The sequence below is a fragment of the Palaemon carinicauda genome, chromosome 41 (assembly GCF_036898095.1).
Source record: "Palaemon carinicauda isolate YSFRI2023 chromosome 41, ASM3689809v2, whole genome shotgun sequence".
NCBI lineage: Eukaryota > Metazoa > Arthropoda > Malacostraca > Decapoda > Palaemonidae > Palaemon > Palaemon carinicauda.
The window spans coordinates 13,088,576-13,115,173 of record NC_090765.1 but is presented as its reverse complement, the minus strand read 5'-3'; the positions used below and the strand labels follow the sequence as shown (position 1 = coordinate 13,115,173).

Genomic DNA, 26,598 nt, shown 5'->3' with positions numbered 1-26,598 from the left:
ACTCTCTTCTAGATCGAGCGTCTGGTATGCCACGGGAGAAGTTCTCGGCTTGGGAGTTCCTGCCTCTGCCCAGGGCAACTTCTCAAGCCTCGTAGACTCTCCCCGCCGCCTTGCCATGAGACGCTTAAAGATATGTTGGGTCATCTTCGGACCTGGACCACCTTTTGAAAGGTATCTTTAGGGCCTTCGAAGTTTTTAACTTCTTAGACTGGTGTCTAGGAGCCCTAAGCAGAAAGATCTCTCCGACAGAGAAAGAGACTTCCTTGCTCATTATGTCCTGCATGGACAAGGCCGTACGTGATGGGTCTAATGAGCTTGCTGCATCATTTGTGTCCGGAGTCCTTAAAAAGCGTGAAAACCTATGCTCATTCCTTTCAGCTGGAGTTACACCGTGCCAGAGATCCGAGCTTCTTTTTGCTCCTCTTTCCAAGTGCCTTTTTCCAGAAGACCTGATTAAGGAAATAGCCGCTTCATTGATACAGAAGGACACTCACGATCTTGTTGCGTCCTCCGCTCGCAAAGCTACCCCTTTGCCTACCTTGTCAGCTAGACCAAGGATGGACACTCCAGCGTCCCGTTTTATTCCGCCCTTTCGTGGCAGAGCCTCCAGCAGAGGAGGTGCTCGTGCCGAAGGGAAACGAGGAAAGAAGAAAGGAACCAAGTCCTTTAAGGGCAGAGTCTGACTGCCAGCTTCTTCAGACAGCAGTGGGAGCCAGACTCAAGAACTTCTGGCAGACCTGGGAAAAGAGAGGCGCAGATGCACAATCTGTGAAGTTGCTCAGAGAGGGGTACAAGATCCCGTTTGTACGGAAACCCCCTCTAGCAACGTCTCCCATCGATCTCTCTCCCAGGTACAGAGAGGAAGACAAGAGACAAGCCTTGAAACGGGAGGTGTCTCTTTTACTAGAGAAGGGAGCGGTGGTCAGAGTCTCGGACCTTCAATCTCCGGGATTCTACAACCGACTCTTCTTGGTGTCAAAGAAGACAGGAGGGTGGAGGCCGGTGCTAGACGTCAGTGCTCTGAATGTCTTTGTCACAAAGCAGACGTTCTCCATGGAGACCACAAAGTCAGTCTTAGCAGCAGTCAGAAGGGAAGACTGGATGGTCTCTTTAGACCTAAGGGACGCCTACTTCCACGTCCCCATCCACCCGGACTCCCAACCTTTTCTGAGATTCGTTTTCGAAAAGGTTGTCTACCAGTTTCAAGCCCTGTGCTTTGGCCTAAGCACAGCTCCTCTTGTGTTTACGAGGCTGATGAGGAATGTAGCCAAATTCCTTCATTTAGCGGACATCCGAGCCTCCCTCTATTTGGACGACTGGCTTCTCAGAGCTTCTTCCAGTCGTCGCTGTCTGAAGGATCTAAAGTGGACTCTAGATCTGACCAAGGAATTGGGTCTCCTTGTCAATATGGAAAAGTCACAACTGGTCCCATCCCAAACTATTGTGTATTTAGGGATGGAGATTCACAGTCTAGCTTTTCGGGCTTTTCCGTCGGCCCCCAGAACAAGCCAAGCCCAGTTATGCATCCAGAACATGCTGAAGAAGGAACGATGTTCAGTCAGGAAGTGGATGAGTCTGATAGGGACGCTATCATCCCTGGAACAGTTTGTGTCATTAGGAAGACTACACCTCCGTCCTCTTCAATACCACCTAGCATTTCACTGGAAAAAGGACAAGACGCTAGAAGCGGTCTCGATCCCCATTTCCGAGAAGATGAAGTCTTGCCTGACTTGGTGGAAGGACAGTATCAGCCTAAGAGAGGGTCTTCCCCTGGCTGTTCAGACTCCCAACCACGTTCTCTTCTCGGACGCATCGGACGTAGGCTGGGGCGCGACATTAGACGGTCGGGAATGTTCGGGACTATGGAACTCGAGTCAAAGGATAATGCATATCAACTGCAAGGAGCTACTGGCAGTACATCTGGCCTTGAAAAGCTTCAGGTCTCTCCTTCAAGGCAAAGTGGTGGAAGTGAACTCGGACAACACCACTGCCTTGGCGTACATCTCCAAGCAAGGAGGGACCCACTCACTGACGTTGTACGAGATCGCAAGGGACCTGCTCATCTGGTCAAAAGGTCAAAACATATCACTAGTAACGAGGTTCATCCAAGGCAACTTGAATGTCATGGCAGATTGTCTCAGTCGGAAGGGGCAAGTAATTCCAACAGAATGGACCCTCCACAAGGATGTATGCAAGAGTCTTTGGGCCACTTGGGGCCAACCAACCATAGATCTCTTTGCAACCTCGATGACCAAGAGGCTCCCAATATATTGCTCACCAATCCCGGACCCAGCAGCAATACATATAGATGCCTTTCTCCTAGATTGGTCGCATCTAGATCTATACGCATTCCCACCGTTCAAGATTGTCAACAAGGTACTGCAGAAGTTCACCTCTCACGAAGGGACAAGGTTGACGCTAGTTGCTCCCCTCTGGCCCGCGAGAGAATGGTTCACCGAGGTACTTCGATGGCTAGTAGACGTTCCCAGAAGTCTTCCTCTAAGGGTGGACCTTCTACGTCAGCCACACGTAAAGAAGGTACACCAAAGCCTCCACGCTCTTCGTCTGACTGCCTTCAGACTATCGAAAGACTCTCGAGAGCTAGAGGCTTTTCGAAGGAGGCAGCCAGTGCGATTGCTAGAGCAAGGAGAACATCCACCCTTAGAGTCTACCAATCGAAGTAGGAAGTCTTCCGAAACTGGTGCAAGTCAGTATCTGTATCCTCGACCAGTACCTCTGTAGCTCAAATAGCTGACTTTCTCTTATACCTGAGAAAAGAACGATCACTTTCAGCTCCCACTATCAAGGGCTACAGAAGCATGTTGGCATCGGTCTTCCGGCATAGAGGCTTAGATCTTTCCAACAATAAAGATCTACAGGACCTCCTTAAGTCTTTTGAGACCACGAAGGAGCGTCGTTTGGTTACACCTGGTTGGAATTTAGACGTGGTACTAAGATTCCTCATGTCAGACAGGTTTGAGCCGCTACAATCAGCCTCCATGAAAGATCTCACCTTAAAGACACTTTTCCTGGTATGCTTAGCCACAGCTAAAAGAGTCAGTGAGATTCATGCCTTCAGCAAGAACATCGGATTTTCGTCTGAAAAAGCTACATGTTCACTACAACTTGGTTTTCTAGCCAAAAATGAGCTACCTTCTCGACCTTGGCCGAAATCGTTCGATATTCCCAGCTTATCGAATATGGTAGGCAATGAACTAGAAAGAGTCTTATGCCCTGTGAGAGCTCTTAAGTTCTATTTAAAACGAACTAAACCTTTACGAGGCCTATCTGAAGCTTTATGGTGTTCAGTTAAGAAACCATCTTTGCCTATGTCAAAGAATGCTTTATCCTATTTTATCAGACTGTTAATACGAGAAGCTCATTCCCATCTGAGTGAGGAAGACCAAGCATTGCTGAAGGTAAGGACACACGAAGTTAGAGCTGTCGCAACTTCCGTGGCCTTTAAGCAAAATAGATCTCTGCGAAGTATAATGGACGCAACCTATTGGAGAAGCAAGTCAGTGTTTGCGTCTTTTTATCTAAAGGATGTCCAGTCTCTTTACGAGGACTGCTACACACTGGGACCATTCGTAGCAGCGAGTGCAGTAGTGGGTGAGGGCTCAACCACTACAATTCCCTAATTCCATACCCTTTTAATCTTTCTCTTGAAATGTTTTTATTGTTGTTTTGTGGGTTGTCCGGAAGGCTAAGAAGCCTTTCGCATCCTGGTTGATTTGGCGGGTGGTCAAAGTCATTTCTTGAGAGCGCCTAGATTAGGGGTTTTGATGAGGTCCTGTTGTATGGGTTGCAACCCTTGATACTTCAGATCCTAGGGGTCGATCAGCATCCTAAGAGGATCGCGAGGCTCCGTAAGGAAGACGTACTTAAAAGGCAGAGTAATTGTTCAAGTCGACTTCCTTACCAGGTACCTATTTATTTTGTTTTTGTTATTTTGATAACTTCTAAAATGAAATAAAAACTCTTAGCTCATAAAAGTGTAAACATATATTGCTGGTCTCTACCCACCCCCCTGGGTGTGAATCAGCTATATAATCACCGGCTAAGTTAAATATTGAAAAATGTTATTTTGATAATAAAATAAATTTTTGAATATACTTACCCGGTGATTATAAATTAAAGGACCCTCCCTTCCTCCCCAATAGAGACGCAGTGGGACGAGGAGAAAATTGAGTCTTTGTTTACATTGAGTACTGGGTATCTGGACGACAGATGGCGCTGTTGGGCACACCCGCAACCTGTGTAGCGATCGCTGGCGAGTTTTTACCGTAGAGTTGTCTGTCGGGCAACAGAGTTGCAGCTATATAATCACCGGGTAAGTATATTCAAAAATTTATTTTATTATCAAAATAACATGTTTTAGCATTTCTACCATAACCAGAGTTCAGAATGAAAAGGAAAAAAAAATGACCATGCTCTTTTACACACCATGTATTGCCAAAACACACAATATCAGCATTTTTATTCTCAATGCATTGGAAAAAACTAAGTAAAAACTTTCATGGCAGGTTAAAAATGTCTTTGGGATAACAATATTGATTAGGAATTAATTCAAGTAAGTTTTTCTTCAGAAGATACAACAAATGAAAAAATATGAAATATCCATGAATAGCTGAATCTGTAATAATACACTTTAAACTAGGCTTTGCAATTATTTAGTAGGCCATGGCTACATCTGGAGTATAACTTTACCCTTTTGCTTTTCAGAAATACTTTGAGTATGCTATGAGTAGGAACTTAACTGATTATGGGGGACTGTTAGGGTTTGATGTATGCTGGTGACTGCGCATGGGTAAGATTTATTTCCCTTAATCTTGTCCATTAACCCTTTTACCCCCAAAGGACGTACTGGTACGTTTCACAAAAGCCATCCCTTTACCCCCATGGACGTACCGGTACGTCCTCGTAAAAAAATGCTATAAAAAATGTTTTTTTCATATTTTTGATAATTTTTTGAGAAAATTCGGGCATTTTCCAAGAGAATGAGACCAACCTGACCTCTCTATGACAAAAATTAAGGGTGTTAGAGTAATTTGAAAAACAATATACTGCAAAATGTGCTGGGAAAAAAATAACCTCCTGGGGGTGGGGGTTAAGGGTTGGAAATTTCCAAATAGCCTGGGGGTAAAAGGGTTAAGTGATCAAATCTTAGAAGTGTGTGATTTAAAATTGTTTCATAATTTAGTATTAATGATAATGTAGTTTTCTTTCAACCAATAGCTTAGTTGCCGTTTAAAATCGTGGGGAAATTGAATATTGTATGCCTAAGAGCTCCCCAATTTCCTATACTTTTAATTCATTGCTTGATTTTACATTCATATGGTAGGTATATTAATTGGTTTTGCAAGCTTCCCTTAACCCTACATTTAATAATGATAAGAGACCACAGGGGAAATTTAACTTTTTGGAGCAAATGGAAAAACAAGTGAAATACAGGGACTTGTCCATAACCAAGTTAAGCAAGGGGTCCTAAGTCTACTTTACCTATGGGCTTTGCAACCCTCCTCCCCTCATTGACCATCCTAATTCTTACTTATCTAGAGTAAATGCACTCAAATGTAAGGTATCCTTACCTAACTTAATTTGTTGTGCTATTTCCTGCCTTGTTAGTAGATCTCTCCCAACCTCACTTGATGCACCCCATCAAATGCATCAATCAAAATGCATCCACAATCAATCATTCCTAATGCATCCTAACCTAGGGTACCATATCCTGCCCAAACCTGAAGGCAAATCCTAAATGTTGGTAGGAAACATTGTGAAGTTATTTATAAAATACATACTAATCTTGCTTTGTTTACCCTATGGTGCCATCACTGTCTGTTTGAAATTATCCAACCTCGTTTAACTCTGATAATCCTTTCTAACAAGTGTGGCATTGCTATGTTCATGAAAACAAGAGAGTTTGATACTATGCTGTGTGCCCACTTGTTGAACATCCAATGGCTCTGGAAAAGGTATAGCCTCCCCCCTACCTGAAGAGTCTCATCGGGATCCTCTGCCCCTCCCGGAAACTCGACCACCTCCTCTGTAGCGATAGGGTCCCCTAGACCTACCCCCTCTCGCTTGCCTACTATTCCCCTGAACCAGGCCTTGAGATTCAAAGGCAGGGTTATAAGCAGGCGAAGTCGAGAAAATTAATACGTAATAGCATTCAATAAACATGTTATCCTTCTGTCGTGTAAAGGTAATCGAAAAATATAATCATAAATATTCGGAGTGGTCTGGAACGATTAGTGGATTAACCGTGAACCAGTCCGCCAGGCCCGAAGAAAGAAAATTATTATAACTTTCTCAGCATGAGGGACACCCACCGGAGTGGGGAGTGTAAGCAAGATAAGGGACAAGCAGACTAGGAATAATCATAGACAAAAATCAACAAGATTATTAAATTAACGAGTGTCGCTACCTAAAAATCCCAAAACAGACAATTATAAAACTCAACTTGGGAGCAGGGATCTCCAAAACGTCTGACATCTTCAAAAACACTAATAAACAAAGAGCTATGAAAACAACACGTCTGAACCTCGCTGGTGCTAGGAAGGAATGAGGGAGGGAGCGTGGGGAAGGGTAGGGTGGGGGGAGGGTAGTCGTAGTAGAGGGCAGTAGTCGGATGTAGAACAGCACCTCGTAGTTCCGGGGGATATTGAAGGAGGAGAGGTCTAACTGGTGAGGGACCTATGGTCGTGGTTCTAACACGCCCCAGTTACTATACCGACATTCTTGCTTTATAGAAAGCCTTTTCTTTAAAACTCCCCAAGTATTGCAGATTTGTCGCAATTTCCTCAGATATTCCTATGCCTTTTAATTTCACTTTGTCCACAAGCAGTTCAGGATTACAGTATTCCAAAAATAAATGAAAGCTTTTAATGTTAATGTTTTATTATAAACAATACACCTTTGAAGAATATAAATTCACCTCTACAAAACAATGGCTAAGATCCAATGCAATCATTGTAATAAAGGGTATGTGGGAATGGGTGGAAAAATCTTAGATATGATTTAAGACAAAATATGTATACTGGTAATGTTTGAATATAAAATGCAAGTAGCTTTTTTCAACACATGAATGACTGTGATCACAGTATTAATTGCTAAAGAGGTCATCTATTGAAAAGAATGTAATAGAATGTAATATTTGGTTTTGGTATAGATTTATCAGATAAACAAAACCTCAGAAATATCCAAGAACAAGTTTGATGAATGTGAAATAATTTACTTTTGAAATCTCTGAAGTTTGTGATTTTTTTTTTTTATAACAGTATCTTATGAAAGTATCTGTAGTATTAAAGTGTTCTAATAGCCATTAAGGAGCTTAGTGACCTTATATATTTTTATTCCTGGCTTTCATGACATATCCTATCATTTAATGGTAGATTTTAGTACTTGTTGAAGGTCTATTAGGAAAAACTGGTAAATGTACTTAATTTTTTTTTCAAGGTACACCTTCCTGATATAAATCCAGGTTGCCCAGATACTCTTGATTGTGAAAAGCCATGGATAACTCATGTTGTAGCTGATGGAAGTAATAGGAGTACCTTGCACCACCTTTGGGGTGCTGTTGGTGCTCCTACAGTGATGGTTGCTGTTACAGATCAAAATGCAAAATTAAAGATAACCTGGAATGAGCTGACTGAAGGAACTCCAGGATCTGTTCAGTTTATGGAAGAAGATGATGTCCAGTATGCTTTTGGTTTTGTTATACCCAATGTGAGTAAACTGTTGTGAAGTCTTATTGTATAATAGTGCAGTTTTATAGCTCAAGTGTGAAGTATGATTACAGTACTTTGTCTCATTTCATTGTGAGAATGGACAAACTCCTTTATTTGAAGTTTTTCATGCTACTAATCTTAAAGGTCTTTTGCCTTCGTTTTTATCCTTAATTGTTCTGGCACAAATGCAAACCTTTGTCCTTTAGACAGGATAGAATAACAGCAAAGCTAGAGAATACGGCAATTAAATTTTCATAAAATGGTGTAGCGAGGGGGCTGGGAGTGAGGATGCCCCATCCCCTGAATGGAATGCCCCAACCCCTGCTTGGGAAGCCCCACCCCCCTGCTTGCGAACCGAACACTCACTTTTTAAACATCTGACTTGCCCGGTAGCTATATATATATATATATATATATATAGCTTACGTCCTTGACGTCACGGCTGAAATTTCAAAACTCGCGGCAATCGCCGATTGGGTGGCCAGGTGTACCACCAGTGCGCCAACTACCCAGGTACCTGGAACCGTTCCAGTCATTCTTCATATCTTTCCTGCCGCCGCATCGGCGACATTGTTGGATTTTTCACTCGCTGTAACCTGTATAATTGCAGTTATCTTGGTGATGTACAATTTGGATTTGGCTTTCGCTCGTTTGGTTTTGTTTTATTTTGACTGAGAGTGAGTGGTTGGAATATGATCGCTATGTTCGTAGCTTGAAAGGGGTAGGATCAGGAGTTTTTTCCCCCTTCTGTAAAAACTAACGAACCAACTCTTAAAGACATGATGGTAGAAGGAAATCATTCCGCCAGCACTATGACGTCACAAATCATGTGACGTAAAATACGTAGAATGACTTGCTAAATTCTTTTCTTTTTCTTGCAAGGAAAGAAAATACTAACTTACAAAACAAAAAGTATTTAATTTTTGTAATGTAAAAGGAATATATTATTTTTATGAATAGAACCTACCTGGCAGTTATATATACATAGCTAATTATCTCTATTTTGGCAGAATTTTTCTAAACTAGGCAACCGCCTTGTGGTGGTTGGGTGGTAACATCCGTTAAAGGGTGGTAGGAGGAATCATTCCCGTTTTCTGTTCTTCAGTTCATCTCTGCCGGCCGGATCGACAACACGTTGGTCCGTCATTAAGAGTTTTTCTTCGCTTTCCCTGCTCGGTGTACCAGTCTGCTTTTTTGGTGAAGTACTCTGATTTGGGGTTTTGGCGATCATGTATTTTGTTTTCTCTTAGCTTTTTTGCTGTTTTTCATTATGAGTGAAAAGAGTCATCACCGTATCTGTGCGAATGAGGAATGTAAGGTGAGACTACCGAAAATGGCGGTAGACCCTCACACCGTTTGTTCTAATTGTAGGGGTTTTGTTTGTGCCCTTGATAATAGGTGCGGGGAATGTAAGGTTTTGGATGAGAAAGATTGGTTAATTATGAAGCGCTATGTGCGTAAGCTAGAGCTCGATAGAGTTTGGAGAGCTTCTAGGTCTAAGTCTAAGTCTGTTAGTGGTAAGGAAGACGAACTTAGCGTAGATTTATCTATTGAACCTATAATTGATTCCTCTTTGGAAGTTGATCCTTCCCTTGAGGTAGTAACTCCTGCACCTCCTACAGGTTCCGTATCTAAGGATGACCCTCGGTACGCTAGCCTGGCGGCCGAGTTGAAGGCCATTAAAGAACAACTGGAGGCCTTTAAAGGTAAGGAAAGTGAAAGTGCTTGTGTTAGTGCAGTGGAGGTGGCGACTGACCGAATCTGTCATACCCCTAGGCCTAGACCTCTACCAAGCTCCCAGGACCAAGGGAGAAGGTACGTCGATGACCGAAAGGGGGTGAGAGGTACGTACCCTCGGTCAGCCGTCGCCTCAGACAGTCCTGTTGTCGATTCCCAGGCTGCTCTTGACCGTCATGGGAAAGACGTGTCGGATGTGTTGTTTTCTTCTCCGAATTCGTCCAGACGTAAATGGAAGTTTGAAGCTTCAAGATCTACTAAGAGGAGATGGAACCGCGACGAACGGTCTCGTTCTTTCTCTCCCGGTTCTAGCAGTTATGAACCTTGTCCGTCGGAGGATGAGTTCGACTCCGTGCCTGTGAAAAGGGCGAAGCCTACTGCCGAAGATCCTCCCCCTTCTACGAGTGTTATTCGTCAGCCCCCCCCTTCGGGGCCGCAAGACCCAGCTAATGTTGCTAAATCCTTTATGTCTGTCATGCAGGAACAACTTTTGACTTTAGTGCAAGCCTTTAGCCGCCCTCACGCCCAGTCTGACAGACGTAAAGACGACTCGTTACCGATTAAGAAGTCTGCTTCTAAGAGAGAACTGAGTTCTTCTTTAAAGAAAACTTCTCCCTCTCTACGCCAGGATGAGGAATGTGTGCTTTCGCCAGGCGATACTTCTTCGCGATACCAGGGCGATACGGTTTCTCGTTCTCGATACCGGGACGATACCTTATCGAACGATGCTGCTTCTCGTTCTCGATGCCAAGACGATACCGCCTCCCGTTCACGATACCAGCACGATACCTCCTCTCGTTCGCTTCGCCACGACGATACCTCCTCTCGTTCGCTTCGCCACGACGATACCTCCTCTCGTTCGCTTCGCCACGACGATACCGCCTCTTGTTCATGACGCCACGACGATACCTCCTCTTGTTCATGACGCCACGACGATACCGACCCTAGTTCTCGACGCCACGACGATACCGCCTCTCGTTCACGACGCCACGACGATACCGCCTCTTGTTCACGACGCCACGACGATACCGCCTCTTGTTCTCGCCGCCACGACGATACCGCCTCTCGCTCTCGTCATCAGAACGACTCTGCCTCTCGTTCTCGGTCCCAGGGCGATACCATCCTGCCTCTTCGGGACGATACTGCCTCTCGTCCCAAGGATTCTTCTAGCGCGGGACTCCAGGATGCAACCCGTCTTTTGCAGGATGATGCCTTTGATTTGCCCTTGTCGGGTTCTAAGGATCCTTCTTCTCTTTCGAAGGATATTGCAGATGTGGATCAGGACCTCGAGGATGTTTCTGATGACGATGATAATCCTGCCGATGCTGCGGGAGATTACAAAGTTCTCTCTCGCTTCCTTCTTGAACTTTTTGGAGAGGAATTCCAACCTGCTGCCCCTCAATCTCCTCAGTCCCAATTTAGCAGAAAGAAGGCCAAGAAACAGTCAGCCTTCATCAAGATGAAGCTGTGTATCTCCGCAAAGAGGGCTCTCACGAAGATTGATGACTGGATGAAGGAGCGGAGACAAACAGTTAAGACTTCCTTCTCGTTTCCACCAGCTCATCTTGCTTCAAGAGCGGGTATGTGGTATGCAACTGGAGAACCTTTGGGTCTGGGAGTGCCTTCCTCCTCCAAGGGTGACTTCTCTGGTTTAGTGGACTCTGCTAGAAGGCATGCTCTCAACTCAGCCAAGGTCATGTGGTTGATGTCGGAGCTGGATCATCTCGTCAAAGGTATTTTTAGAGCCTTTGAGGTTTTTAGTTTCCTAGACTGGTCGCTTGGGACTCTCGCAAGGAAAACTGACCAGATGGAAGGATCTAGGGACCTTACCAGTATTATGTCCTGTATGGATAAGGCCCTCAGAGATGGGGCGAATGAGTTGGCGGCTCTGTTCTCAGCTGGGGTCCTAAAGAAGAGAGCTCTGCTTTGCTCTTTTGCTTCTAGGTCTGTTACCACTGCACAAAAGTCTGAGCTTCTTTACGCCCCCCTCTCTCAACATCTTTTTCCCGAGTCCCTGGTTAATGACATTACGCTTTCTCTGGCCCAAAAAGCCACCCTAGACTTTTTATCTCGTTCTGCTCGTAAGCCCTTGGCAGCCCCTCCTTCTTTGAAACGGGAGGAAAGGAGATTCCAGCAGCCCTTTCGGAGCAGGACTACTTTAAGACCAGATTTTAGAGGGAGAAGGCAAGAATCAGGACCAAGATCTACCAGGGGTTCTTTCAGACCTCGCTCCAGAAAATGAAGTTCGTCTCCTCCAGACAGTAGGCGCAAGACTGTCGGGTTTTTGGCAGTCTTGGAAGAGGAGAGGGGCGGACACCTGGTCCCTCTCAGTCATCAAGGAAGGATACAAGATCCCCTTTCTGAAAAAACCTCCTCTCGCAGATGCTCCGCTGGCCTTAGTAGCCCGGTACTCAGATCCGTGGAAACAGAAGGCCCTAGTAGACCTTGTCGACCAAATGCTAGACAAGGGGGCGATAGAACCGGTTCGGGATCTATCCTCTCCAGGCTTTTACAATCGCCTGTTTCTGGTCCCCAAGAACTCGGGCGGATGGAGACCTGTCCTGGATGTCAGCGCTCTCAACGTATTTGTGGAGAAGACAAGTTCTCCATGGAGACGACTCAGTCGGTGCTGGCGTCAGTACGTCCAGGGGACTGGATGGTGTCTCTCGACTTGCAGGACGCATATTTCCTTGTCCCCATCCATCCGACTTCGAGGAAGTACCTGAGATTTGTAATGCAGGGCAAGTGCTTCCAATTCAGAGCTCTTTGCTTCGGTCTCAGCACGGCTCCTCAAGTCTTCACCAGGGTAATGGCGAATGTGTCAGGTTGGCTGCATCAGGAGGGGATAAGGATATCCTTCTATCTGGACGATTGGCTGATTTGTTCACGATCGAGGGAGAAATGTCTGGAGGATTTACGGAAGACTTTTATGATGGCTCAAGATCTAGGCCTGGTCATCAACAGGGAGAAGTCTCAGATCAGACCGAATCAGACTATTCTCTATTTGGGGATAGTTCTGAATTCAGTTCTTTTTCGGGCTTCTCCTTCTCAGGAAAGACAGACCAAGTGTCTCGTAAAAGTCAGAACTTTCCTGGACAAGAAGAGATGCACAGCAAAGGAGTGGATGAGTTTGCTGGGGACTCTATCCTCCCTCGAACAGTTTGTCTCTCTGGGGAGACTCCACCTAAGGCCTCTTCAGCACTTTCTTTCGAAGACGTGGAACAGAAAGATGCAGGAAGACTCCTTTTCCTTCCCCATTCCAATAGAAGTCAAGACTCTTCTGAAGTGGTGGCTGGACCCAACCTTGTTAGGGGAAGGGATCTCCTTACACAAGAAGAACCCAGACCTAGTGTTGTTTTCAGACGCATCAGAGTCAGGCTGGGGGGCAACACTAGGAAGCAAGGAGGTCTCAGGCTATTGGGAAGGAATTCAGCTGGGATGGCACATCAACAACAAGGAGCTGATGGCCATTTTTCTGGGGCTAAAGGCCTTCAAGGACTTTGTGTCTGGGAAGATTGTGGAGGTCAACTCAGACAACACCACAGCTCTTGCTTACATCAGGAAGCAAGGAGGGACTCACTCTCTGTCTCTGTTCGAGACAGCAAGAGAGCTCCTTCTTTGGGCGAAGGAGAACAGGATAAACCTGCTGACGAGGTTTGTTCAGGGACAGAAGAATGTGAGGGCAGACATGCTCAGCAGGAAAGGGCAGGTCCTTCCCACAGAATGGACCCTCAACCAACAGGTCTGTCAGAGTCTCTGGAGGCTGTGGGGGAGACCCCTCATCGATCTTTTCGCCTCCAACTTATCCAAGAGGATCCCCATCTATTGCTCCCTAGTTCCGGACAAGGAGGCAATAGCAGTAGACGCCTTTTTGATGGATTGGACGGGGATGGACACTTATGCTTTTCCCCCGTTCAAGATCATCAATCTGGTAGTCAGGAAATTCCCCCTCCTCGATTCGGGACGGATGATCCTGATAGCTCTGTTCTGGCTGATGAGGGAATGGTTCACGGAGGTGGTGGACTTGTTGATGGACTTTCCAAGAAGCCTCGCTGCAAGTCCAAATCTGCTTAGACAACCCCACTTCGAGAGATATCATCAAAACCCCCTCGCTCTCAATCTGACTGCCTTCTTCAGACTATCGAGAAGCTCGTCAGATCGAGAGGCTTTTCAGCGCAAGCTGCGAAAGCTATCGCCAGAGCGAGGAGGGTCTCTTCGCAGAGGGTCTACCAGTCCAAGTGGGAGACTTTTAGAGCTTGGTGTAGGAAGCCCAAGATTTCCTCATCCACTATCTCTGTGAGCCAGATTGCGGATTTCTTGTTGTACCTCAGGCAGGACGCTAAGCTAGCTGTGTCCACTATCAAGGGGTACAAAAGTATGCTCTCTTCCGTCTGTCGGCATAGAGGCTTGGACTTGTCTCGCGATAAGGACTTACATGACCTCTTGAAGTCTATTGAGACGACCAAGCAGACCCAGTTAAAGCCCCCTTCTTGGAACCTTGATGTGGTTCTTAAATTTCTGTGCACCAAGAGATTTGAGCCCATCTCACAGGCTCCCCTTAGGGAGGTTACCAAGAAGACCCTCTTTCTTTTGGCCTTAGCAACAGCTAAAAGAGTTAGTGAAGTCCATGCAATTGAAAAACAGGTAGGCTTCAATCTGAATGGGGCAGTTTGTGCCTTGAGATTAGACTTTCTCGCTAAGAACGAGAACCCTTCTAAGCCCTGGCCGAGGACCTTTGAGGTTCCTAACTTGACCAACCTAGTGGGTCAAGAGCAAGAGAGGCTGCTCTGTCCAGTACGAGCCCTCAAGACCTACTTGTCTCGCACGAAAAGTGTGAGAGGCTCTTCTAGCTCCCTGTGGTGTTCTGTGAAAGATCCTCAGAAGCCCCTTTCCAAGAACGCTTTGTCCTTTTTCCTGAGGGAAGTGATAAGAGAAGCGCATCTCTTGTGTGAGGAGGAACACTTAGGACGTTTAAAAGTGCAAGCTCACGAAGTGAGGGCCATTGCGACCTCGCTTGCTTACCGCAAGAACATGTCGCTCCGTTAAATTATGGATGCGACATTCTGGAGGAGCAACTCTGTGTTCGCCTCTCATTACCTCAGAGAGGTGAGGGTGGATTATGAGAAATGTTATACCTTGGGACCATAAGTAGCTACGGCTTCTGTATTAGGCAAAGGAGTTACTACCTCCCCTCAACCTTAGTTTTGTTTACTTGTGCATAGGTTGGTGTATTTTTTATTGGTTGTCTGAGGACTTCGACTTGTGTACAGTCACCTCAGTCTAGTTAGATAATTTTTATCTACTTTGCAAATGTTAGGTGGTTGGTTTGGTAAGGTTGCGGTTTTTATTTTGGGCAATAGGTAGTCCTGAAGTCTAGTCAGATTGTTGGTCTCACCCCGTTGACAGACTCGATTGAGTGTTTTCAGCGCTGCAGGTCACATCCTGGCTGACACTCCTAAGGGAAAGCGACTCAAGAGGCAGGAACCTTTGAAGTCAGCTACCTTAGCAGGTAAGGAATCAAGGTGTTTATTTATCCTACAGCTTTTTTGGTTGTTTCCCCAACGATGTTTACTGTCTATCACCCTCCTCCAAGTGTGTTAATCAGCTATGTATATATAACTGCCAGGTAAGTTCTATTCATAAAAATGGAGTTTTTATGATAAAACAAAGTTTTATGAATACTTACCTGGCAGTTATATATACATTCGAAGGCCCACCCACCTCCCCTCAGGAGACAGGTCGGGCATAGATGAACTGAAGAACAGAAAACGGGAATGATTCCTCCTACCACCCTTGAACGGGTGTTACCACCCAACCACCACAAGGCGGTTGCCTAGTTTAGAAAAATTCTGTCGAAATAGAGATAATTAGCTATGTATATATAACTGCCAGGTAAGTATTCATAAAACTTTGATTTATCATAAAAACTCCATTTTTAAGAAAATATTTGTCCTATTAGTATACTTTCTTTAGATAATCATCGATCTATTTTCAGAGATTAAAGAAAACTAGCGTACAGTTAAATTTACGCTACGTAGTACTCATGACGATCGATACAGTCCCACAAGTTACTTTGAATCGTTATTTATTTTTTCGATATTGGGAATACTAATATTAATCATATAGCCTAATGCATTCTAGAGTTAAAAAGTGTCGTTCTCCTAGCCCTGGACCCCTTCCAAGCTCCCCAACGCCTGGGAGAAGGAATGTCGACAGGCGAAGGGAGGCGAGAGGCGTTAGCCCCCGAGCAGTTGTCCCCTCGAGCGTACCTGTTGACGCTTTCCAGAATGCTCGCCCTCGCCATGGGAAAGGCAAGGTAAAAGTGTTATCTTCGCCGTCAGATGACGCAGCTCACAGACGGGGCTGGCGTCTTACGTATTTCCCTTCCTGCTAGACAAGAAGAGAGTTGCTCGTCATGACACTGAGCGTCTAGATTCTAAACGCCATCGACGCCAAGCATCAGAAAGGACACCAAGCATCAAGGAGTTGGACTACATCACGCCAAGCGTCGAATAGTTGGAAGTCATGACATGTAACGTCGAGCGTCGTAGCACTGGACGTCAAGCTACTAACGCTGCTGTAAGAGTTAGACACGATGTTTGACACTGAGCGTCGAGTAGAGGAACAGCTTACCAAGCGTCGGGAACCTGGTAGCCATGACGCCGAGGGTCTAGAGACTAGTAGGGTCTAGAGACTAGTACGCATGACGCCGAGCGTCAAGGAGTTGGACGTCGGGACGCCGATCGTAAGAGCCTCGAAAGTCATGAAACCGAGCGTCGAGATCGCGAACGTCATAGTTCCGATCGTAATGATCACGAGCGTCATAGTTCCGATCGTAATGATCACGAACGTCATAGTTACGAGCGTCAAGATCACGAACGTCTTAGTTCCGATAATAATGATCGCGAGCGTCATGGTTCCGAGCGTCAAGCGTTGGAACAACATGACACCAGGCATCATGATATTGGACTCCTTGACGCCAGAAGTCAAAGATATTAAGGAGTTGTCTTCTAGGAAACAGGACGTCTCTACCTCGTTTAGAGACCTGTCAGAAGAAGGGATCGACGGTCACCTTTCCCCTAGTGATCATTTAGAGGAAATCTCGGAAGGAGAAGATTCTAAGACCCTTCATCCTTCGGTGGATTTATAGAAACTTATGAGAGTTTTTACCAAAGTTTCCTAATTATTTTGTTCCTGCTGCTCCTCGTTCCCCGCCTTCAGAGTTTACGCTAGGGAAGGCGTCGAAGGAGTCTCTGTTCACAAAGATGGTGTTGTCTCGCTCATCTAAGAGAGCCTTGAGAATGATGGGGGACTGGATGCATCCAAGAAGGACTAGGGAAAGACTGTTTTCTCTTTTCCCCCGGCCAGATTGGCTTCCAGTTCTAGCGTTTGGTATGAGGCTGGAGAAGTTCTCAACTTGGGAGTTCCTGCCTCTGCCCAAGGAGACTTTTCGAGTCTGGTGGACGCCCCTCGTCGGAAAGCCATGAGAAGAACCAAAGTGCTCTGGTCAACGTCTGAGCTTGATCATCTTCTCAAAGGCGTCTTCAGAGCTTTCGAGGTGTTCTATTTCCTTGACTGGACTCTGGGAGCCTTGAGAAAAAGGTTTTATGCTTTGAAGGATGTGGACACTGAAAGCCTCATCCTCATTATGTCTTGCCTGGACAAAGCCTTAAGAGACGGATCCAATGAGTTGGCCCCCTTTTTTTCGTTGGGTGTTCTTAAGAAAAGAGCCCAAATGTGCTCTCTTTTTTTTTTTTTTTTTTTTTTTTCCAATGGGGTTACACCCATACAAAAGTCAGAATTGCTGTACACACCTCTTTCTTCCTCCTTTTTTCATCAAGAGTTGGTCAAAGAGGTCTCATCTGCTTTAGCCCAATTTTTTTTTTTTTTTTTTTTTTTTTTTTTTTTTTTTGTCCAATGGGGTTACACCCATACAAAAGTCGGAATTGCTGTAACGCACCTCTTTCTTCCTCCCTTTTTCATCAAGAGTTGGTCAAAGAGGTCTCATCTGCTTTAGCCCAAAAGGCCACAAGAGTTGGTCAAAGAGGTCTCATCTGCTTTAGACCAAAAGGCCACACAGGATTTGGTGTCTAAAACAGCAAGGAAGGTTCTGCCTACTTCTTTTTCATGCCGCAAACCTAAGGAAGAAGCTCCATTCCCTCAGTTTTCGCAGCCCTTTCGAGGGAAAACTTTCAGCAGGGGTAGTACCAGACTCGAGGGAAGGAGAGCAAAGAGAAGAGGATCGAATCCAGGGCGAAGCAGAGTCTGACTGCATTTGCCTTCAGACAGCAGTAGGAGCCAGACTACAGTAAACAACTTCTGGCGAGCTTGGTAAAAAAGAGGAGCAGACCTTTGGTCTGTACAGTTACTAAAGGAAGGATGTAAAATCCCTTTCCTAGGGAAACCGACTTTAGTACTAACTCCGATAGATCTCTCTGCCAGATACAGAGAGGAGTCAAAGAGACAGGCTATGCAACATCAAATGTGTGTCTTTTTGGAGAAGGAGGCAATAGAGACCAGTCCTGGATGTAAGTGCTCTCAATGCCTTCGTTCAGAAGAGACAGTTCTCCATGGAGACATTGAAATCAGTCCACATCCCCATCCATCCGAACTTCAAGCAATACCTAAGGTTCTTGTACAAGGAGGAAGTTTTCAGTTTCGGGTCCTTTGTTTCGGCCTAAGCACTAACCCTCAAATAGAGAGTGCGGTGCGGCTACTGGGATCTGTCGTTCTCCTAGCCATAGACCTCCTCCAAGCTCCCCAACCCCTGAGAGAAGGAACGTCGAACAGCGAAAGGAAACGAGAGGCGTTATCGCCTGAGCACTTGTCTCCTCGAGCGTGCCTGTTGACGCTTCACAGGACGCTCGCCCTCGCCATGGGAAAGGCGAGGTGAAAGTTTTTTCGTCCTCGTCGGATGATGCAGCGCCCAGACGGGGCTGGCATCTCCCATCCAGACCCCTGAAGAGGAAGATTGCCTCTGTCGAACAGCGTCGTGTCATGATGACGCCTCAGGCTCCAGGTTGCAGCCATTGGAGCAGTCCGGAGCGTTTTCTACACAGAGCTCATTCCTACAATCGCTGCCTGGAGGATCTGCTGATGACGTTGAGGTTATCAGAAGAACTGGTTCTTATGATAAACAGCGACAAGCCTCAACTGACACCATCCCAAGAGATCCTTTATTTGGGGATGGAGATTCGAAGTCAACTTTTCAGCTTCATCTCCTCAAGGAACTCCCTTCGTGCTGGAGGATAGAGTGGTTCTTCGAGTAGTGAATATTCTTAGCTGAATTAATCAATTGTAATTCTTGTTTTGTTAGTTTTTACGCTGCCCCTCTCATTCTTCCTTCAATGTTGGCTGGGGAAGGGAGTGCGTAGTCCTTATTTTCTATCTGTTCTCTCGGTGGACACCTTTCCTGTCCGCGGCCAAGGTGCTCCTCCCAATGGAGTTTTTGTTACATAACTAAAGTTTTATTTTTCCTCAGTTAGCAATGCTGTTCTTCTTCATTCGACTAAGATAGCCGATGTAGAAGAGCAGTGCTGTTTGTCGTGCCTGGGGAATGTGCTGTTATTGCGCCATCACTTTCCTTTCCTGCACTTGTGGCAGCTTCCTGATCAGCACACTGTCTTTGAGAAACTAGCTCCAGCTACGTTTACTCATGCAGTGCTCGATGCAAATCTTCAACTTGAACAAGGCTTGTTGATGGGAAGCAAAGAGTGCTGCCTGGAGGTTTACCTATAGGGGTTGGACTACTTGCCCTTCCCAGGGGAAGTTATCCTCCCCAGGTGTTGGTTTGCTTTCCCTTCTGAGGGAGATCTTCCCTTCATTATCTTCATCTCTTGCCATCGACGCCGGTTGCTGTTGCTGTTTCTTCGCTGAAGACTACATCCCCCCTCCTCCCTTGCTGAGTTGATTCTTCCGTCGGGGGCGTAGAATAGTTTGAGGGAAGTCTCTCCTTCAAGTGTTCACCTCTCTCATTCACGAGATAGGCCACTCATAGAGACTCATCTTCGAAGGCCTGCTACTGCTGATCAGCTTGCTGAGCCTCCTCCCCTTTCGGGGGGCTCGTCAACGTGGTCTTTGACCCCACCGTTCTCCACCTTAGAGGTGGTCCTTTGCCTTTGGCGAAAATACTCCTCTTCGGTTCTCCAGCCTCGTCATTGTAGCTTTCCTCTTCAGAGGTTTCTTCTCGTCCTGATTCTACTGACGACCTTCGCCTGGTTCTTCAGACTCGCCTGCTTGTCATCGTGACGTACCATCGAGGTCTCGTTGGGGGGTTCTCCAGATCATCGTTCGGCTGTTCGCTGACCAGCTGTTCCAACCCATTGAAGCTGATCTTTATCCAGGTTCGCCGATCGGTGATCCACAGTACTCCAATAGCAATCATCAATTTGCTGACTGTTAATTTGCAGATCGCCGATTGCCAGCTCGCCGCCCGCCTGCTCATCAACGAACTCCGGTTCATGACGCACCGTCGATGTCTCGTTTGCTAGCCTCCCCTGAGGAGGTTTTTCCTTCCAAAGGGCACATCTTGTCTCCAGATCATTGCTCGACTGATTTGCAGACCAGCTGTTCTGACCTATTGCAGCTCGTCTTTCTCCAGTCTCACCGATTGCTGATCACCAGCGTGCCAATAGCAATCGTCACCTTGCTGATCATTAGTTCGCCGATTTCCTGCAGATTGCTAGCTCGGCGATTGCCTGCTCACCTATTGCCGATTGCCAGTTCGCCAATCCCCGATCACTAACTCACCTGCTCGTCAACGAACCCCAGCTGATTACTCACTGTTGAGGTCTCGCCTGTGGATGTTTTCCCTTCCAAAGGGCACATCCAGTCTCCAGATCATCGTTTGGCTGTTCGCTGACCAGTTGTTAGACCTACTGCAGTATGTGTTTCTGCTAGATCCAGTCTCACCGATTGATTGCTCATCTATCACCAATTGCTAGCTTGCCGATCGGCTATCGCCAGCTCTTCGTCTGCCAATTGCTAGATCACGATGGCTAATCGTCGGCTTGCTGTTCGCTAGCCCGCTGATTGCTCGGTCTTCTTTCTCTGATCATTGACCTCCAGTCTCACTGATCGTTACATCGTCTTTCTCTGATCATTGACTTCCAGTCTCGCTGATAGCCGATCATTAGCTTGCCAATCGCCGATTGCCAGCTCGGTGATCGCTAGCTCACTGACTGCCGATTGGTGGCTCACCGACCACGGATCGTTAACACGCCGATCGCCGATTGCTAGCTCGTCATTCCCCGATAGGCACTCATCAGATTGCTATTCGCTAGCTCTTACTAATCACTAGCGCACCGATCGCTAACACCCGATCACTAGCGCACCGATCGCTAGCACCCTGATCACTAGTGCACCGATTGCTAGCACCCCGATCACTAGCGCACCGGTCGCTAGCGTTCCAAGTGCTGATCGCTAGCGTTCCAAGTGCTGATCGCTAGCACTCCGATCGACAATCACTAGATCACCGATTGTCGTTCATCAATCATTAGCTCAACACTCCAATCATCGAACCTTACTCCAGACATCCGTGTGTTGATCGCCAGCACTCCAAGCGTCCTCTGAGTGCTCCGGGCGCTGATCACCTATCTCTGGTTTGACGATCACCAACTAATTGATCATTGAACCATACTGCTGTTCCTCAGCTTATGCGATCATCTGCCAGCTGTGGCGCTCCGACCGCCAGCCTACTTTGCCAGCTGAACGGTGGCCAACCTACCTTGCAAGCTCAACGATCGCCGATCGCACGGTCACGCTTTCGCCAATCAATGATCTCCAGCTCACCGATCTCTGATCGACAATAGGCATCTCGCTTATCATCTTTCGCCTGTAACCTCTCTTCTCGGTCTTGTCGTTTGCCTGCTTTACGGCCCTTGTCAGACCAACCCTCCTCGCCACCTGTTCATCAACGAACTCAGGCCTGTGACTCTCTAGCTAGTTCCCTCATTCAATGACCTGTTGGCACATGGCCGTTCGCCATTCAACAATGGTTACTTGGTTGCAAACCTACTTAACGGGTCGCCAATCACTTTCGGCTCTTTGATCGCCAACCCACTGACCGTCGAGTCAACCCAACGATCAACGGCAGGTCACCGCTCACCTACTAACCATGCAGCCTTCGTCTGCTTGTCGGTCACCATCTCCGGCTCACACATTGCTGATTCGCCCATCACAGACAGCTCGCTTGCTGCTTACTGTTTTCCATCACACCGATCCAATAAACTGTCGGCAGGCGATCGACAGTCCCCATCAGCAGCTTGTTGATCGGTCACTACTCGCAAGCACTCTCCAACTGCACATGGCCACGATAACCAGCCCTTGACCATTGTCAACGTTTGCCAGAACGACGCTGTTCTAAGGAACGGCATCAACCCCGTCTGGGCGCTAGGTAAGGTCAAGCGTTACCTTACCCACTTCTTCATCAGTTAAGGCCGAGTTCTCTCCCAGGGAAGTCCTTACATACGGTATTGCGTCTCGTTCACTCATCTCTCCGTCCACGGGTCAAGACCCCAGTGTCAACAAGCGAAGGGATCCGCAAAGGAGCTGGCCCTCTGGGCCGATGTCCACACCATGTTGAAGATTGGACAAGCGGTAAGACTATAGGTCTTCATGTGCGCGCTGTACCTAAAGAACGCATACTTCCAGAACCCAAACCACCCATCTTCAAGGAAGTATCGGAGTTTTAGTCTAGACAACAGGAAATGACAGTTCAGGGCACTGTGCTTTGGTCTTTCCACAACACCCCAAGTCTTCGCCAGAGTGTTTGCCCTAGTATTATCCTGGGCTGACAGGATCGTGTTTGCCCTAGTATTATCCTGGGCTGACAGGATCGGTATCCGTCTCCTCCACTATCTGGACGACTGGCTGATCCTAGCAGACTCTGTGACAACCCTTCTTCAGCACTGAGACAAACTTCTGGGGTTTTGCCAAGATCTGGTGATCATGGTAAACCTCAAGAAGTCCTCCCTGCTTCCCACTCAGAAGATTGGTATTCCTTGGAATGATTTTAGACACCAATCTGCACAAAAGCTTCCCATCAAAAGACAGGATAATGAGGCTGAGATAGGTCACAAGACTTTTTCTCAAGACGAGAATAACCCCCAGTCCAGAAGTGGCTGTCTCCTAGGACACCTATCATCCCTGGCCTATTTAGTTCCCAACGGCGCCTCAGGGGTCAATCTTTCCAGTGGCGGTTTGAGTCCAATTGAAATCAGGCCTTCGATTCCCTGAACATCCTGAATAGAGGAATGGACAGACCTCAAATGGTGGGTGGCAGATGAGAATCTATGGACGGCTGTAGATCTTCTCGTCCTCCCCCCCGGACTAGGGACTAGATACTGTTTTTAGACACGTCAAAAGAAGGGGAGGGACGAATGTGCTGCACCACACGACCTCAGGCCCCTGGCTAGAATCCGACAAGTACCTTTACATATACCTTTTACAGAGGAAGGCCATCTTTCTGGTCCTTCAACAGTCCCATCAGTTCCTGCTGGGCCACTCAGTGGTGGTGATGAGCGACACCATCACAGTAGTGGCGCACATCAACAGAGTTACTTGTTCGCAGCCCCTATCCCATCTAGTAGTAGAAATACGGAGATGGGCCAATGTCCGCTCGGTACCGCTACCAGCCTGCATTCTAGGCTAGAGGAACGTGCTCGCCGACAATCTGAGCAGAGCATCTCGGATAATGGGTACCGAATGGTCTTTGGTTCACCTAGTAGCCTGCAAAGGCCTGACTTAGTGGGGTTCTCCAACCGTGGATCCGTTCACATCGGCCCTGAGCTTCAGGCTCCCGCTGCTCCCCAGTCCCAAACCCCAAGGCTCTCTGGCAAGATGCATTCCAACAACGATGGGGACAACAACGACGTTTATGCCTTTCCCCTGTTCTGTCTGAGGAGAAGGGTGCTCAAAAAGGCCAGAACATTGATCAACCTCTCAGTGACTCTCATAGCTCCACTATGGCATCATGTGGATTGGTTTCCGGACCTTCTGCAGGTCCTGATGGAGCCTCTGAGATAACTCCCTCCACGACATGATCTACTCAGACAACCGCACGTCAGCATCTACCACAAAGCTGTAACTTTGCTACGACTGCATGCTTGGAAACTACCCAGCACCTCCTCACTTGGAAAGGATTTTCGCAACAAGTTGCGAAGAGGATGTCTGGATATTTGCGGAAATCCTCAGCAGCAGTCTACCAGGCAAAGTAGAATGTCTTCTGTGGTTGGTGTCATGGAAAGGGTATTTCTCCACTCAATGCCACTATTCCAGCAGTAGTGGAATTCCTCGGTATTTGCACGAGGAAAGACGCCTTTCAGTTTCCTGCGTGAAAGGCTATTGCTCAGCCTTGAGCCTTGCCTTCAAACTGAAAGGAAGGGACATCTCCTCATTGCTAGATCTTTCCTTACTCATACAGACTTTCTAACATACCTGTCCTCAGTCAGAAGTGAGACCTCCCCCTCGGAACATGGTTCGAGCTCTCCGGTCTCTAAAGAGTCCTCCCTTCAAAACACTACACCTGGGAATAGATCGCCACCTGGCTTGGAAGACAGGATTCCTACTCACTTTGACCTCGGCCAAATGGGTCAGTGAACTTCTTGGTGTCTCATACGACATCGCCCATTCAAGTGGCGAGGGAGAGGTAACGTTCAGCTTCGTCCCTGAATTTGTTGCCAAGACTTAGAATCCAGGGGTGACGGATCCTAGATTCGACCCCTTTCGGATATTCCGGATATTGAGTCGCCGCTCTGTAACTGACGATCCAGATCGTAACAGGAGTTTGAGACTCTTTTCAAGAGAACAGCAACAGCCCACTCCCGGGTACCTTCGCTTGTCGTCAGCACCGGGAGAGACGAGGAGGATCACCAGAAACACCATCTCTGGATGGATTCACAGAGTTATCAATTACACTTTGAATCCAGATCCTCTTCCAACACGTCAACCCAGAGCTCACGATGTCGTGCATAGCTACATCCTGGCTTAAGCAGATTACTCTGTGACGCAGGTTCTACTAGCAAGGGTGTGAAAGCGCCAGATGACTTTCACAGCCCATTACCTAAATGACATGATTCCACAGGAGCACGATACAATCTCTATTTGTCGTGTGGTGGCTGCACAACAGCTGGTTGAATACCTCAAGCTCCTTATTGGACAAGTAGCAGAAGGTTGAGGGGACTGTTACCCGGTTTTAGTCTGCGTGAATGAAAAGGAATGACTAACTTTTTTTTTTTTTTTCTTTCTCATGGGGAAAGCAGCAGCCTGGGTTCTCTGCACAAGCTGACCTCAACCATTGCAGGTAAACCATTCTCTCTTGTTTATCTACTATTGTGTCAATACTGTTGTCTCCCCGTACCCTGGCGAGGTAGTATGGGGAAAGGCTTGGTTACCACAGTTATTTCCTACGAAGACTCTGAATAACTTTTACCTTGACATTCACTCTGCTTATCTCGACACACAGCTTGCGTAGGCCGGTTTAACGATGTGTTAGGGTCTCCTTTTTTTTGGTACTGACCTATTAAAAAAAGGAGTCCCCGGGTAAAGCCAGAAAGCAAGATTGGCAAGGACGTCCACCCTCCTAGTGGCTGAGTCACCCCTAATAAATAGCAAAGGTTTGTATTCCACTTATGGAACAAATGACAAATTTGGAGATAATTTGTATTGTATATTTCCTAATGATACAAACCTTTAGCTATTTATATAAACTTACCTGCCGACCTTGTCCCTCTTGAAATCCTACCTATAAGCAAAGTGAAGCACAGTCGCAGGTGTGGGAGAAGGGTGTTGCTACCTACCCTCGCTAACTAGCGTGATGGGTAGTTAACCCTCACTAAATTTTAATGGGTGTCCTTTCAGCTTTGCCGAAAGTAATTCCCCTAATAAATAGGTGAAGGTTTTGTATCATTAGGAAAAATACATTATCTCTGAATTTGTCATATTTATTTCATTTCCTTTCCCCACTGGACTATTTTTACCTGTTGGAGTCCTTGGGTTTATAGCATCTAGCTTTCCCAACTAGGATTGTAGTTTAGCTAGTAGTAATAATAATGATAATAATAATAATAGAAGGGATTCGTCCAATTTGAGATCATTCTCAAAGGCGAAGAAATTCCAACCTCTTTTACCATGTGCTTGCTTCAGCCAGATAAAGAATCTCCCAATCCTCCTAAATGAGGGGGAAGATGGACTAATGTCTACACCTTAGGTTTACTGTAGAACACAGCAATAATGGACGGCTGCCCTTCCTAAATGTCCTCATCTCGTCCAATTCTTCAGGATTCAATACCCGTGTCTACACTAAGCCTACCAACCTTGGCTTATGCCTTAATGGAGGCAGTGAGTGCCCTACCAGGTATAAGGCCTCTACCATCAAGGCTTACATCAGCAGGGCCCTCTCTCATTGCTCCTCCTGGGGTGGCACTTGTGAATAACTCGACTGCATCACCCAGGTCATTGTGAACCATGGCGAGTCAAATAAGCAAGTAAATTGCAAAATCAAATGTTGTGCAAAGACTCTCAATGTCCTGAGCAGAATGAGCCATGATGAAGGTGTCGTCAATATACCTCTCCTATTGCTGCTTCCTCAGTGGCCACCAAGGTGAATGGAAGCAGCAGGATCTACCGGAACTGCGTCACAATCGCTCGCTATTGATTCCTATTTCTAGTACTCTCTTTTGCCTCTCTCTTGTTTATCTTCCTATCACTTAGAGATTTCTTCACTCCATCCATCAAACCTTGGCCTTCATCTTGTACTTCTCCCATCAACTCTTGCATTCATCTTTTTCTTCAGCCAACAGCCCTTTTCCATTCTCACTACATAGCCTAACCACCTCAACACATTCATAGCCACTCTAGCTGCTAAATCATTTCTTATACCCATTTTTACTCTCACTACTTTGTTCTTAACCCTATCTAATCAAGGTACACCAGCCATACTTCTCGGATACTCCATCTCGAACACATTCAATTTCTGTCTCTCCGTCACTTTCATTCTCAACTACTCCGATCCATATATAACAGTTGGTACAATCACTTTCTCATACAGAACTCTCTTTACATTCATTCCTAATCCTCTATACTTTGCCACTCCCTTCATTGCCCCCAGCACTTTACATCCTTCATTCACTTG

At 46.5% G+C, this 26,598-nt stretch overlaps 1 protein-coding gene across 1 annotated transcript in view; it reads left to right on the top strand.

The window, feature by feature from the left end:
* Nucleotides 1-26,598, top strand: part of LOC137632197 (glycosylated lysosomal membrane protein A-like) — a 95,402-nt gene that overhangs the window by 4,707 nt on the left and 64,097 nt on the right. Inside the window, exon 2 of the mRNA XM_068364082.1 lies at nt 7,459-7,728. Within this exon, the coding sequence (XP_068220183.1) occupies nt 7,459-7,728 (270 nt within the window). The remainder of the gene's footprint in view (nt 1-7,458; nt 7,729-26,598) is intronic.